Below are 13,432 nucleotides of genomic sequence, written 5' to 3' on the forward strand. Positions count from 1 at the left end.
GGGGACAGGCTATTAGCCAAAAGAAAGTTCAGCAGTTTGAACCCAATGGCTGCTCTGTGGAAGAGAAATGTGGCAGTCTGCTTCCATGAAGATTTACAGCCCTGGAAACCCTATATAGGGTTGCTATGAGTCAGAATCAACTCAATAGCAATGGGTTTGATTTTGGGTTTTATACATCAGAAACATTTTATTTCCTGCCTAGGAAAATCTTTTTTTTTTTTTAATATTCCATTGGCCTACAAGTAAAAACATTTCATTTACTTTTCTATGAATCTGGCAATGTTCTTAATTTATTAGCCTGATCTCAATTTTAAATTATGGTTTGGCTATCTGCCACATTTTAACCTTCCTCTGGGTTCTGTCACTTAGCAGTAACCAAGTTATTATGGCCATACCTTAAGTGTATCAGAGGTGCAGGTTCCACCCTTTTTGCCTAGGGACAGCTGCTTAAGAACATCAGCATGATGAAAAGGAATGACCGTCATCAAGGGATTCCTATCTGAGACCTAACTTATTCTGGTCCATTGGGAAGGAGTCTTTGGAATCAGTATTGATTGCTTGAATTTACCAGTTTACCACTTTTTAAATTAGAATTTCTCTATATAAAATTTTCATGATTTTTGAAAGTCATTATTGATTTGTGGTAGAAAGAAACAGAATGAAAGTTTCCATTGAGAAATCTCTACCATTATCACAAAATTTTATGCTAGGCCAATCTGTAAATGCCATTTTTTAAAATATATTTATGTGATTTTGGAAGTTATAATCGTGAAGAAATTTAGAGACAAATGCCATGTCCAGGGCATATGTTGAGACTATAATCAAATTATGATTCAATATAATTTCTACAAATATGAACTACACTCCACCCTGCTTTGGAGGGAAAGCCCAGTCATGAACTACAGCAGTGATTTTATGGCCGAAAGAAAAAATACTGAAAAATATAGTCACAACTTATGTCTGGATTTCAGGGGGATTTTTTTTTTTTTTTTTTTGAGAAAGGCATTATACTAATAACTGGAAAATCATACACTGGTTAGAGAAACCAGCTCTTACAGTGTCTTCGCATGCTGGAAAGCCAGAAATGTGGAGCACATGACTGAGCACAGGACAGCAATAGATGAAACTCCCTTGTACACAGAAGGCTGATAAGCAATTCAAGCTTAGAGGATATGGTGTCGACTTTAAAACACACTGATTGCATGTTACTGCATTAAAGTAAGTTACTGTTAATTGACTTGAAGAGGTTCTTCATATTTGCTTGCTTAACAAGTATCAAATGATCAATATTGCATTTTTCATTGTGTTGGAAAGAGCCAAATCTCTTGTATTTGTTGTGAATTCCTCCAAAAAAAAATTTTTTTTTTTTTACATAAGTATCTAAATGTGAACACTTTTTAGATACTTTTCACTTTTCCCATTTGGTTTTACATGTCTATCATTAATACATTTTCAAACGCTCCAATACCTGTGGGTGCTTTTCAGAAAGAGTTTTAAAAGTAAATCAGAGAAACATTTTCTCTTGCATTTTCTAGACCATATTATCACCAGTTACATATGCTGAGGGTAATTAATGGAAAGTTTCTCCAGAGATATGGAAAAGAAAAAATTAACTAGGTTAAAAAGTGATATTTGTAAAAAATGTTCTGCATTTTTCTGCAATTTGTAACTTACAGAAATATCACATTCAGTATTTGAAAAAAATTATTTGTACTAATTGTTCTCTTTTTTATCTATTATTAATGAATATTTTGTTCAGAATGAATCGTTAATGGAATGTGTGTATATCCATTGCAAACATTAAATAAAAAATGACCGAACACAATTACTTTAAACTTGAAACTGAAAAAAAAAAAGATACAGCCGAAAAAACACCAAAACAAGGTAAGACTATCCAAGTACTAAAAAGTAAAATTTAGTTTCTCTATTTCACAAACAGGCGGCAGTTCAACAGAAGATACTGAATGCAATAAGAAGCCTACTTTATCCTCTCTGCAGCTCCCCTCCCTTATCCCCAGGGAAAATGGCGTTAAGTTTTAGCTCTTGCAGATGTTCTATTTATAGTATAAGAAGATAAGCAAAAATGACCTATAATGTATGTTTCCAAACTCAAGCTAATGATTTTTTCTTAAGACTTACCTAAAATTAGAAAATTTACTATCATTAATTAGATTATTATAATCTGGAAAATTAAGTTCTGTAATAATGTGAGCAGGCTCTTTTGATATAAGACTACAACCTGTTAGATGACATATGTGACCTCACACATTCAGGTCCAGAAAATTATTACAATCAAATATGTATACAAGTTCCAACGTAAACCCTATAATTATCTCCTTTTCTGTTCTATTGGCCAAGAACTGTGCTAAATACATTATTTATTCTTCGCAAAGGCTATAGAGAGCAAGATTGTTTTTAAACGTTGTGAGATATTCACATGGAAATGACTATTAAAAGTAAAGCAAAACAAGCAAACACACACAAGAAGCCGTAGGCAAGTCAGATGTGACAGCCCTCCAGGCTGAAGTAGAGACATTCGAAGCACACACGCAGCCCGTGAGAATCCAGGAGCCCTGGGTTTCCGTTCCAGCTGGGTATTAACTTGTTACGTGAATGCTGGCAGGCCTTTTTAAACCGTAGGATGGTTGCTTTCTCTATAGTTCGTTGGTTTTTTATTATACAAATAAATAATATTTGTGCAAATGATCTGAAATAAATACCATCCAAGATACTTCTATCATTGCTGTCCTCTGAGCCTCAGCATGCTGGGCTTGAAAGAGTTAACGTACGTTTCTACATGACCAAGGTGCTCCTTTCACTGCCATTTCAATGGGCTGATACTAAAACAAAACAATAAAACCTGTAGTTTTATTTTTCCAAGATTGTATATTTACCCAAACTGCTTTTTCTGAAATGTTACAAAAGGCTGTTTAAATATAACATGGAAGCTTTACAAAGACACCCTTTAAAAAAATCAACTTTCAGCTACATCTTAGCCATGGCATTTACTGATATTATAATATTATTGGCAGCCCAATTTTCTATGTTTTTTTTTTAGGGTCTACAAGTACTTTCTTTAAAAAAAAAAAAAATCAGTTAAAAGTACTGATTTTAAAAAAAAAAAGGAACTTGAATTTGAGTATCTCTCCAGATTATACAAAAAAAGAGAAAGGAAACAATGTCAGATCTCAATCAAATAGCACACATATAGCTGTAATGACCATATTTCCTAAGTTGTTATTGTTTCTTGTAGACATTTAAATGCACAGAACATTTTGCCTTTATGGCAGTTTTATTCTCAGCACAGTAAATGGCAAAAGGGTTTCTGTTCAATTGACTTTCTCATGAAAGTTTTAATTGTCGGTTCATTTTGGTTTAGGTTGTATCTTGAGTTTCTTCCTCTGGCTTACATCTACATTCTGAGTAAGTAAACTCTTTTCTACTACAGACTCACCTACTGCCAGGGTGAGAAGAAACTGTACTTATTGTAACCGATGATATGAATTACTGTAGTCAGAAAACACTTTGTGGGGGGGAGTGATGTAAAGCAAAACTGTCTTATCACAAAACTATGTAATTAGGTGTTAAATAGAAATAGAATGTTTTATGTTACCTTAAGCACTATCATCAAGTATTCATTGCTGATAAACAAATGCTACAGCTTTCTATATTTTTTATAACTAGTTATTTCATAATCAAAAATTTGAATAGAATAATGAGAAAATATGTTCATGGGTATTTTGTGTGTCTTATTTTTTTTATCTATAGTATCACAAATCATACTGGTTTTTATTTAAGAGTCACTAACAGTAATTGCAGAAACCCTGGTGGTGTAGTGGTTAAGAGCTATAGCTGCAAACCAAAATGTCACAGTTCGAATCCACCAGGTGCTCCTTGGAAACCTTACGGGGCAGTTCTACTGTGTCCTATAGGGTTGCTATGAGCTGAAATCCACTTCACGGCAATAGGTTTTTTTGGGGGGGGATAATAATTGCTGAGCATACTACAGAAACATTTAAATATTTTAAAACACAAATAATAGAATGAAGATATATGTATAGATATCATTATTAATGTACGTATTATATTCTGAAGTCCCTGGGTGGTGCAAATGCCTAAAATACTGGGTTGCTAGCCTAAATTTTGGAGGTTTGGGTCCACCCAATGGCACCTTGGAAGAAGAGTCTGGCAATCTAACTGAAAAATTACCCATCAGAAACCCCATGGAGCACCACAGTTCTACTCTGACACAAATGGGATCACCAGGGGTTGGAGCTGACTCAAAAGCAAATTTTTTTAAATATGTTTTAGGTGTGGCTTCTCATCTTAATTTAAAAATGAATCAATACACATGACTGTATATATATATATATAATCTATTTTTAATAAGGTTAAATATAATTGCTAAGCATGTATTTGATAAGTTCAATATATAAAGCAAATAGGGCTTATATCATAGTCCAAATAAGTAATGAGTAAAGCAAAATCTACTTACTTTAAACTTATTTTTAAGGATTTGCTAATATTTTTCCAGTAACTTTTTAATTAAACTTTAATTTTGATATAAGATAATTTGAATAATAGAGATTACTGAGCTCTTGTAAGAAATAACACAGAAGGCCCACATACCCTTTATCCCGTTTATCCCCATGGTAACACCTGGCAAGCCTGTAGTACGGTACCACTGACATGCATAGAATCACCAATCTTGTTCAGATTTCCCCAGTTTTACTTGTACTGATGTGTGCGTACATGTGTGTGAGCATGTTTGTAAGGATCGGAAAATATTTTTTAAACTACATTTTAAGGCATCAGTAATAGTCTAAGCAAGGGCTCAGCAAACTTTTCCTATAAAGGACAAGATAAAAATATTTTAGGTGTTATGGGCTGTAAGACCTCTGCTTCAACCACTCAATTCTACCTTTGTAGTGAAAAGCATCCCACCACAGTACCTGACCAAATGGGTGTGACTGTGTTCCAATAAAATTTCATTTCTAAAAGTAGTCTGTGGGTTGGATTTTGCATATGAGTTTTAGTTTGCCGACCCTGTTCTAAGATTTTCATCATCACTTTTGTTAGATCTAAAAGTAGCATATGTGTTTTCTGAGGAGGAAACACATTACCTTGATACTGTTTTTTGTTTATTTGTTCTGATTTTTCTTTTTAAAAATATCTAATTAAACATAAGTTCTTTTGGAGTTCATGAATTTAATATTTTGATTTGTTTCTTTCTTTGGGCTATTTCTGGAAACAAATAACTTGCTGAAGTTCCACAGAAAAGATAATTCACAGTCATAAGAATGGATTTTAGCCATCACAACAACTTTAGGCTTCAGCTTTACAGAATCTTTTATTATACCCAAACCTTGGCAAAATGCACACTAATAAGACAGGCAATTTATTGTTTTGTTCTGTTCTGTTTGCTTACCTCTGCTGAAATGAAAGCATTTTGTGAGTTACATGTATGTTAGGCAAAACACCAAAATGATCAAACACCAGATTCACAAATTCTGTTGCTGTTGTTGTTAGGTGCCATCGAGTCAGTTACGACTCATAGTGACCCTATGTACAACAGAAAGAAACACTGCCGGGTCCTGCACCATGCCCACAATCGTTGTTATGCTTGGGCCCATTGTTGCAGCCACTGTGTCAATCCACCTCACTGAGTGTCTTCCTCTTTTTCATTGACCCTCAAATTCTGAGACCTGGGAAACTCACTAACCCTGGGTAAATAACCCACAAAGAGAAACGACATTTTAATAGTATGTATGATGATAATGTATTTTTAAAAGAATCATACTTATAATAAATATTGTAAGTATGGAGGACAGAAATGTTTCAAACTATTTTTTATGAGGTAAACTTAAAGGGAAGACAAGATTCCTGGCTATGTTCTATCCATCTATTTCTAGGCTGATTTACATATTTAGTTCACATTATGCCTAGGCATCTGGCTATTAAGTGGAACATAAAATATGCCATATTTTTTCTACATAATATTTAACAATATATGTTTCTATTGATAAATTGCTGGGTGTTGGGTATACAAAGCCTCAGATGCAAAATATGATTCAAAATTAACTTAAAGGCATATTATTTACCTAAGCAAAAAACTGAAACCAAACCTGTTGCCGTCAAGCTAATTCCGACTCATTAAAAAAAAAAAAATTCCGACTCATAGCAACCCTAAATATAGCTTATTCTATCACGTATCAGTGGAATACAGTAAAGTATTTCCACTGTACTATCTCACATCAGAATGGGAGAAGAAATGCCCTTCAGTGAGCTTCAAAGTACCATGTTAATAGAGCCAATTTTACCTACTTTTAAGATAGATATGATAGAAGGGAAGAAAAAACTGAACATTAAAGTAAAACAACTGCTGTCCTTTCTCGTGCATTTCTCTGCACAGATATTTAAGGTCACATAGCGCATTACGGTAAGGAAACTGTTCTAATTTTATGTCACTATGTAAAAAGCCTCCTAACAGCCACATGAATACAAAGCATTGCATCTTCTTCATTTGAAAAGCTCTGCGTATCATTTTTTTTTTCTTGTTACCTTGGAAATACTTCAATTTTATCAAGTTTTAAAAATAATTTTTATTAAACTTTTAATTTACATTAATAGGTAGAGAAGTGACATGTAATAACATTATATTTCAGCCATAACTTTAAGCTAAGAACAAAAATGTAAAACATATTTTTAAGTCTAAACATACTTTAGGAGCATTCTGAGAAATTATGACATAGAACCAAGTGTTAGAAATCAGGTTGGTCTTGACCCACTAGATAGATAAAAGTTACATATATTTACCTCCTTGGAATTCCACGGTTAGTCAAGACTATTAAAAGGCAAATATTCTCTTTAGCAAAAACAAAGAAGAAATAAATCTATAAACATGTAAATATTGTTAAAGCTACTCAATGATTCATTTGTATTGCATGTTAAAGTAATTTATCAAATTAAAGTTATAATATCAAATGCAGCAATATCCCTGGTGGCACAATGATTAAGAGCTTGGCTGCTTACCAATGGGTTGGCAGTTCAAATCCACCAGCTGCTCTTTGGAAACCCTATGGGGCAGTTCTACTCTGTCCTACAGGGTCACTATGAGTCAGAATCAACTTCAACTCAAAGGGTATTTTTGTTTGTTTGTTTTCCATATAAGCAATGACCCATGATTTCAAGTACTGTATTTACAAAAGTAAATATCAGTACTTTAAATTTTTAAACTACTTTTGTCTTGGTTCACTAATTGAATTTAGCATGAGTTCTTCATAGGTTAGTTATTCTAATGGATATTTAGTGGTTACATATAATTTGAATTATGTGGTACAAACTGAAATCACCATTTTTAATCAAGAAGAAAGGAATGCTATCACAGCAGGGCCTGGCATTCATTCCTCCCTCAGTTCTTCCACTCCAGGTGCTTTTCACTGGGCAGATTGGGCCCATTGATGGAATTGGCCACTCTGAACCCCTAAAATAACTGCCAAGATCTGTAAGCCATATGGTACAATGCTCCAAGCTATAGTAAATATTGAGTCATATTTTGGCGAGCTTTATTCTCAAAACTGAACATCAGAATTGTAGCCATGTAAATTGCTATATTCTTACTATTTATTGGTATAATTATGCTCACATTTTTTTCTTTACCTTCTAGATACTTGCTGATATCAAATCATGCTAGAGTGTAAACTGAAAGGCACTAGTTGAGAAGAGGAAGGAAGTGGAGCAGAAGGGCACTTTAGGCTCACTCTGCACTTACCTCTAAAGAAGCAGTCTTCATTGTGAACAATGGTGATCTTCTGTTTTTTCAGGCAGGCAGCTCTGTGCACTTCACAGTGGTTTTCATAAAATTGTCCGTCAGACCCACACACAGGCTTGTAGTGCCGTTTGCAAAGCTCCATGCAGGCACATTCTGCTCGCCCCAGCTCTCTGCTGATAACACAGTGCCTCCCCAAACCACAGTATTTATTTTCACAAGATCCAAACGGGCCGTCCTGAATCAGGAACCCTGAAGATAAAAAACAGAGAATCATTCAGATTCATATGTGCATTTCAAAGTATCAAATAAGAAGAAAAGAAGTTCTAAGAGAATTATAGTATGATTGGGGTTCCATTGCTGTTTTCAGTGGCTGGGGGGCTTGTTCCAGAACCTCAGGTGAACTTTTTCAAAATGCACTCACCCAGCATGTCCCCTCTTTTCCTTCCTCACCTGAGTCCTCTTCTCCCACTCTAGCCCCAAGGAGCAGTGTGGTACTTACAAGCAATATCTCTAGAGGTAAGCAGCCTGAGTTCAAGTCCTTACTCTACTTCTTGCTAGCTTTATGTCTTTGGAAATTACGTCTCTGTGCCAGATTGCCCCATATATAACATGGGGATCATTGTATTAACTGTCTCCCAGAATTGTACTAAATATTACATGTAAAAATCTACAGAGAGCCTTTAGAGTTATCCCTGGTCATATTAAGTGCTTAATAAAAGTCAGATCTTACGTTAGCAGATTTCTGGATGAATATAGGTTATGTATAAACATAAGGTGCAAATGAGGGGAAGAAGAAACAGAAAATAATTGTGTCCTGAAAACTCCTTAGTAGGTTCTGAATGATGACTCATTCTTGTTTCGACCTTTGCCACTTGACAATCACTGATGCATTTCATGACAAAAAGAACAACCCATGGCAATTTGGCTTTTCTGGTTACCTATTCATTCTAACAGTGTCCACTGGCATAAGAAAAGCATAGGTGGGTCCAGGGGTCTTGCGCTGAGAGAGAGCTAAGCAATATCATTCCCTTTTGATTTTCTAATAGGTTTGACATTCCTCCTTTGAGAACTTACTTGACTGGAAATGGAAATATGGTGGCAAAATGAACACTAACGTGAGTGTGTTTCCTTTGGAAATAAGTCTAAAAAAGGGTTAACCTTTATTTTCAGGTAGCATTAGCTGCATACACTTTTCTGATCCAAAAAAAGGCTTTCAGCACATAGAGAGGGTATTTCCTTCTGCAAAATACACAAATACTGTCGATGACACCTATATGGTATTATCGGAGCCCTGGCGACACAGTGGTTAAGAGTCTGGCTGTTAACAGAAAGGTCACCAGTTTGAATCCTCCAGTCGCCCCTTGGAAGCCCTATGGGGCTGCCCTACTCTCTCCTGTAGGGCCACCACGAGTTAGAATCAATTCAACAGCAATGGATTTTTTCGGTTTTATATAGGATAAAAGAGAAAATTAAAGGAAAGATTCAAGAAATCATAAACTTAAATTATAGTAACGTTCTTATATAGTGTTTGTTTTCATCATGTCAGTTTTAAGCCATCTTTGTATATAATAGTATCATAATGATTAAAAATATGGATTCTGATAGTTTAAATCACAGCATCACCAACTGCAAGCTGAGGAACTTGGGCAAATACCTAACACATCTGTTCTTCAGTTTTGTCAAAAGTAAAATAGGGACAAAAGTAATGTTAGTCATTATTACTACTTTCTCTTTGGAAACTGATTTTTACAAGGACAGAAATACATAAAAGAAAAAACATTTAAAGAACATATTTTCTTAGTTTTCTTAAAGTGAAATCCATGCAGTAATTTTATTTTGATATTATGCTTTATTTTCAAGTGAAATTTAAATTATCAAGGTAATTAGCAAAAAAATCAACAATACCAATGTTTTGCTAAAAAAACTAATTTATATTTTTGATAGCAAGCTAAATTGGAATATTCTCGAAAACATTTTTAAAATATTTGTATTTTTGATACCTTATTCTAATTATTGAGAAAGTTTCTATAAAAGTTAAAACAAAAAAGAAGAAAAAGAATATACAATTTTTGAATAAGAATTCCCAGTGTAAGTGTTATTTAAAGCAATCAATAATAACTCATGTAAATGCTTTAGTAAATTTTGGGAAAATATATTTAATGCAGTAGTTCTCCAATTTTAACATGCATTATGTTGACCTAAAGGATTTATTAAAACACAGACCTGGCCCCATCTTTGGAGTTTCTGGACAGTAGGTCTGTGATACACCAAAAATTGATATTTCCAATAAGTTAACAGAAGATGCTACTGCTTCAGGGACCACACTGTGAAGATCACTGACTTAATAAGATACTAGTTTATAATTATAATTAAAAATAATTACAATGCTATGAAATAGACTAGATTAATAGTTATGAAATTCTGTTAAATGGAAAAGATGAAAAGTTTATGTTATGATTAAAACCATGTAAAATTATGAAAGCATTTGGAAGAGACTAGAAAAAAGATATAAAAAAGGGATACAGTTAATTACCTAGGGTTATATGATACTGTGCAAATTGTTGTTACTGCTTTTTTAATGTCTAATACATTAAAAAAGAAAGACCAAAAATCATATCAATTATGACTATAAAATAATAAGACTGATTTCAATGTGGAAAATCTATTGTTGCCCCCCCTTCTTTATACCAAGATTTATACAAACTCTAGATAAAATATTTCATCACCCATGGGTCAGGTCAGTTCTACTCTGTCCCTTAGGGCCTCTATGAGTCGGAATTGACTCAAAGGCAAAGGGTTTTTGTTTTTGTTTTTTTAAATGGGGCTCCTATTACACTACAGTACTTTGATTTACATAGTCATTCGTATACTTTTGCATCTTGTATTTTTTTATTATCAAAAAATGAAACAAAGTTTTATCAAGAGAATCCGCTCACTCTACATTTTAGTAAATGGTTGAGGCAGTAATTAACGCAGCGCCATTTCCCCTTTTGGGAGGGGGTCTTTGTAAGACGTGGTTGTATCTGGTATATCTAAGCCACTAAGTGTCTTTCCCAGATTTTCTCCTTGTAAGCCCTTGCTGTAAAGCCTATGCTCCAAATCAGGTATTGGCATTAGAATATTGGCCATTTTCTAGAAGTTAATGAACTTTTTACAGTAGCTAGAAGCTGAGTATTGCATGTAGCTGCTACAATTAAAGAAAGTATAATTAACTCATATGCAATCTCAAAGAAAGCCCGTATTATGTAAATGAATAGCTAGAACATATCCTTTCTGACAGTAATTATCCATGACTAATGCTGAATTTAACTTTCAGCTGAGATTAAATCAATTTAATCTGATCAACACGTCAAAGATTTCTTTTAAGTACATTCAGTCAGATAACACACTAAGTGAATTTTAATCAAGATCTTACATCCTGCTATGGTATGACTTGCTAAAATATTTGTTTACAAAATGACCTATATATTTAAAATATATATATATATATATTTTATCATTTCTGCGACTTCATGCCATTGTTGTTAAGTTTGTCAAGTTGGTTCCAACGTACCATGATGATATCTATAATAGAATGAAACATTGCCCAGTCCTACACCATCCTCACGATCTTTGGTGCGTGGGAGCCCATTGTTGCAGTGACTGTCAATCGACCTCTTGAGGGTTTTTTTCTTTTTTCTGACCCTCTGCTTTATCAAACATGACATCTTTCTCCAACATCCCTCCTGATGACATGTCCAAAGTAGGGAATCTTTGCTTTTAAGATGTATTCCGGTTGTACATTCTCCAAGACAGATTTGTTTCTTCTTCTGGCAGTCAGTCCGTGGTATAGTCAATATTTTTTGCCAACAGCACTATTCAAAATGCATCAGTTCTTCCTAGGTACTCCTATTTCATCACTCAGCTTGCAAACGCATATGAGGTGACTGAAAATACCATAGCTTGGGTTAGGTGCACCTTAGACATTAAATTGATTTATTTTTTCTTTTTAACACTTGAAAAAAAAAATATTTCCAGCAGATTTTCTCAGTGCAAAATGTCATTTTGTTTCTTGATTGCTGTCTTCATGGTCATTGATTGTTGATCCAAGAAAAATAAAATTCTTGGCAACTTCAATTTCTTTACCGTTTATCATGACGTTGTTGAATGCTTTATATAGCCAATACAACACAGGTAAACATCTTTCCTGTATTCTTTGCTTTCAGCCAAGATCCACCTGACATTAGCAATGGTATTCCTTGTTCTACATCCTCTTCTGAATCTGGCTTGAACTTCTGGCTGTTAATGTACGGCTAAAGCTGTTTTTGAATTATCTTAAGCCAAATTTTTGCAAGCGTGTGATATTAATGATATTGTTTGATAATTTATGAATTCTGTTTGATTCCCTTACTTAGGAATGGGCACAAGCGTGGATCTCTTCCAGTCAGTTGGCCACGTAGTTGTCTTCCAAATTTCTTGATATAGAGCACTAAGTGCTTCCAGCATTGCATCTGTTTGTTGAAGCATCTCAATTGGTATTCAATCAATTCCTGGAGCTTTGTTTTTTGCCAACGCCTTCAACAAGGCCTGTACTTCTTCCTTCAGTACCAGTGGTTCTGCTACCTCCTGAGATTGTTGAACACTGAACAATTCTTCTTAGTACAGTGGCTCTGTGTATTCTTCCCATCTTTTTTGGATGCTTTCTGGATCATTTAATTATTAGTCCACAGAATCCATCAATATTGTAACTTATAGCTTGAATTTTCTCTTCAATTCTTTCAGCTTGAAAAATGCTGATCATGTTTGACCCTTTTGGTTTTCTGACACCAGATCTTTGCACATTTTATTATAATACTTTACTTTGTCATCTGAAGCTGCTCTTTGAAATCTTCTGTTCAGGTCTTTTGCTTCATTAGTTCTTCCATTATTCAAATTTATGCAGCAACCACAAATGCCAAAGATGAAGAAATTGAAGGTTTTTATAAACTACAGCAATCTGAAAATGATCAAATGTGCAATCAAGATGTATTAATAATTACTGGTAGTTTCTGACTTATAACAGTGTTCTGTTCCAACGACTCCATCATAAGTCAGTTCTGACATAAGTTGAATACTTCATTTTTTTTTTTTAGTTTTCATTATTATTGCATTTTATAATCAATATCTTTATAAATCCAATCTTTATTTGTCTTTGGGAACTGGAAACATTACATCTGAGAATGACAATATCAGCATATTATGCACTGCAACATTGTATGTAGGACATATTACTAATGATAAGATGTACACAAAAACAAAACACACAGTTGTAAGTTTGGCTCCTTGTAACTCAGATATATCATAAGTTGAGGACTACCTGTACTAGTGATTGAGATTGGTAAATGGGAAACAAACAAACAAAAAAGGATCAGCAGTTGGAAAATATGGCCTTGATGATAGGACCAATACTAGAGATTACAAGACAGAATTCTACAAGACCCATGACTTAGTCATCAGACTTCTTTTCTTTTTTTTTTTAATAACACAAAAGATGACTATACACATGTGGAAAAGTACATAGATCTCACCAAATGCTTTACACAAGAATCAAATATACTATAGCTGGCGAAAGAAATAATGGAGAAACTCGATACTATTAGTCAAGAAAAATCCAGGGGTTAACTGCAGAACAGACCTCGAATT

General features: G+C 34.1%; 1 protein-coding gene across 3 annotated transcripts in view; it reads right to left on the bottom strand.

The window, feature by feature from the left end:
• The window catches only part of FSTL5 (follistatin like 5), an 865,385-nt gene that overhangs the window by 607,938 nt on the left and 244,015 nt on the right, over nt 1-13,432 (bottom strand). For all 3 annotated transcript variants that reach the window (XM_003418490.3, XM_010598135.3, XM_003418489.3), the window contains exon 3: nt 7,772-8,020. In XM_003418490.3, the coding sequence (XP_003418538.2) occupies nt 7,772-8,020 (249 nt within the window). The remainder of the gene's footprint in view (nt 1-7,771; nt 8,021-13,432) is intronic.

Source organism: Loxodonta africana, chromosome 13 (genome assembly GCF_030014295.1).
Source record: "Loxodonta africana isolate mLoxAfr1 chromosome 13, mLoxAfr1.hap2, whole genome shotgun sequence".
In the NCBI taxonomy this organism is placed as follows: Eukaryota; Metazoa; Chordata; class Mammalia; order Proboscidea; family Elephantidae; genus Loxodonta; species Loxodonta africana.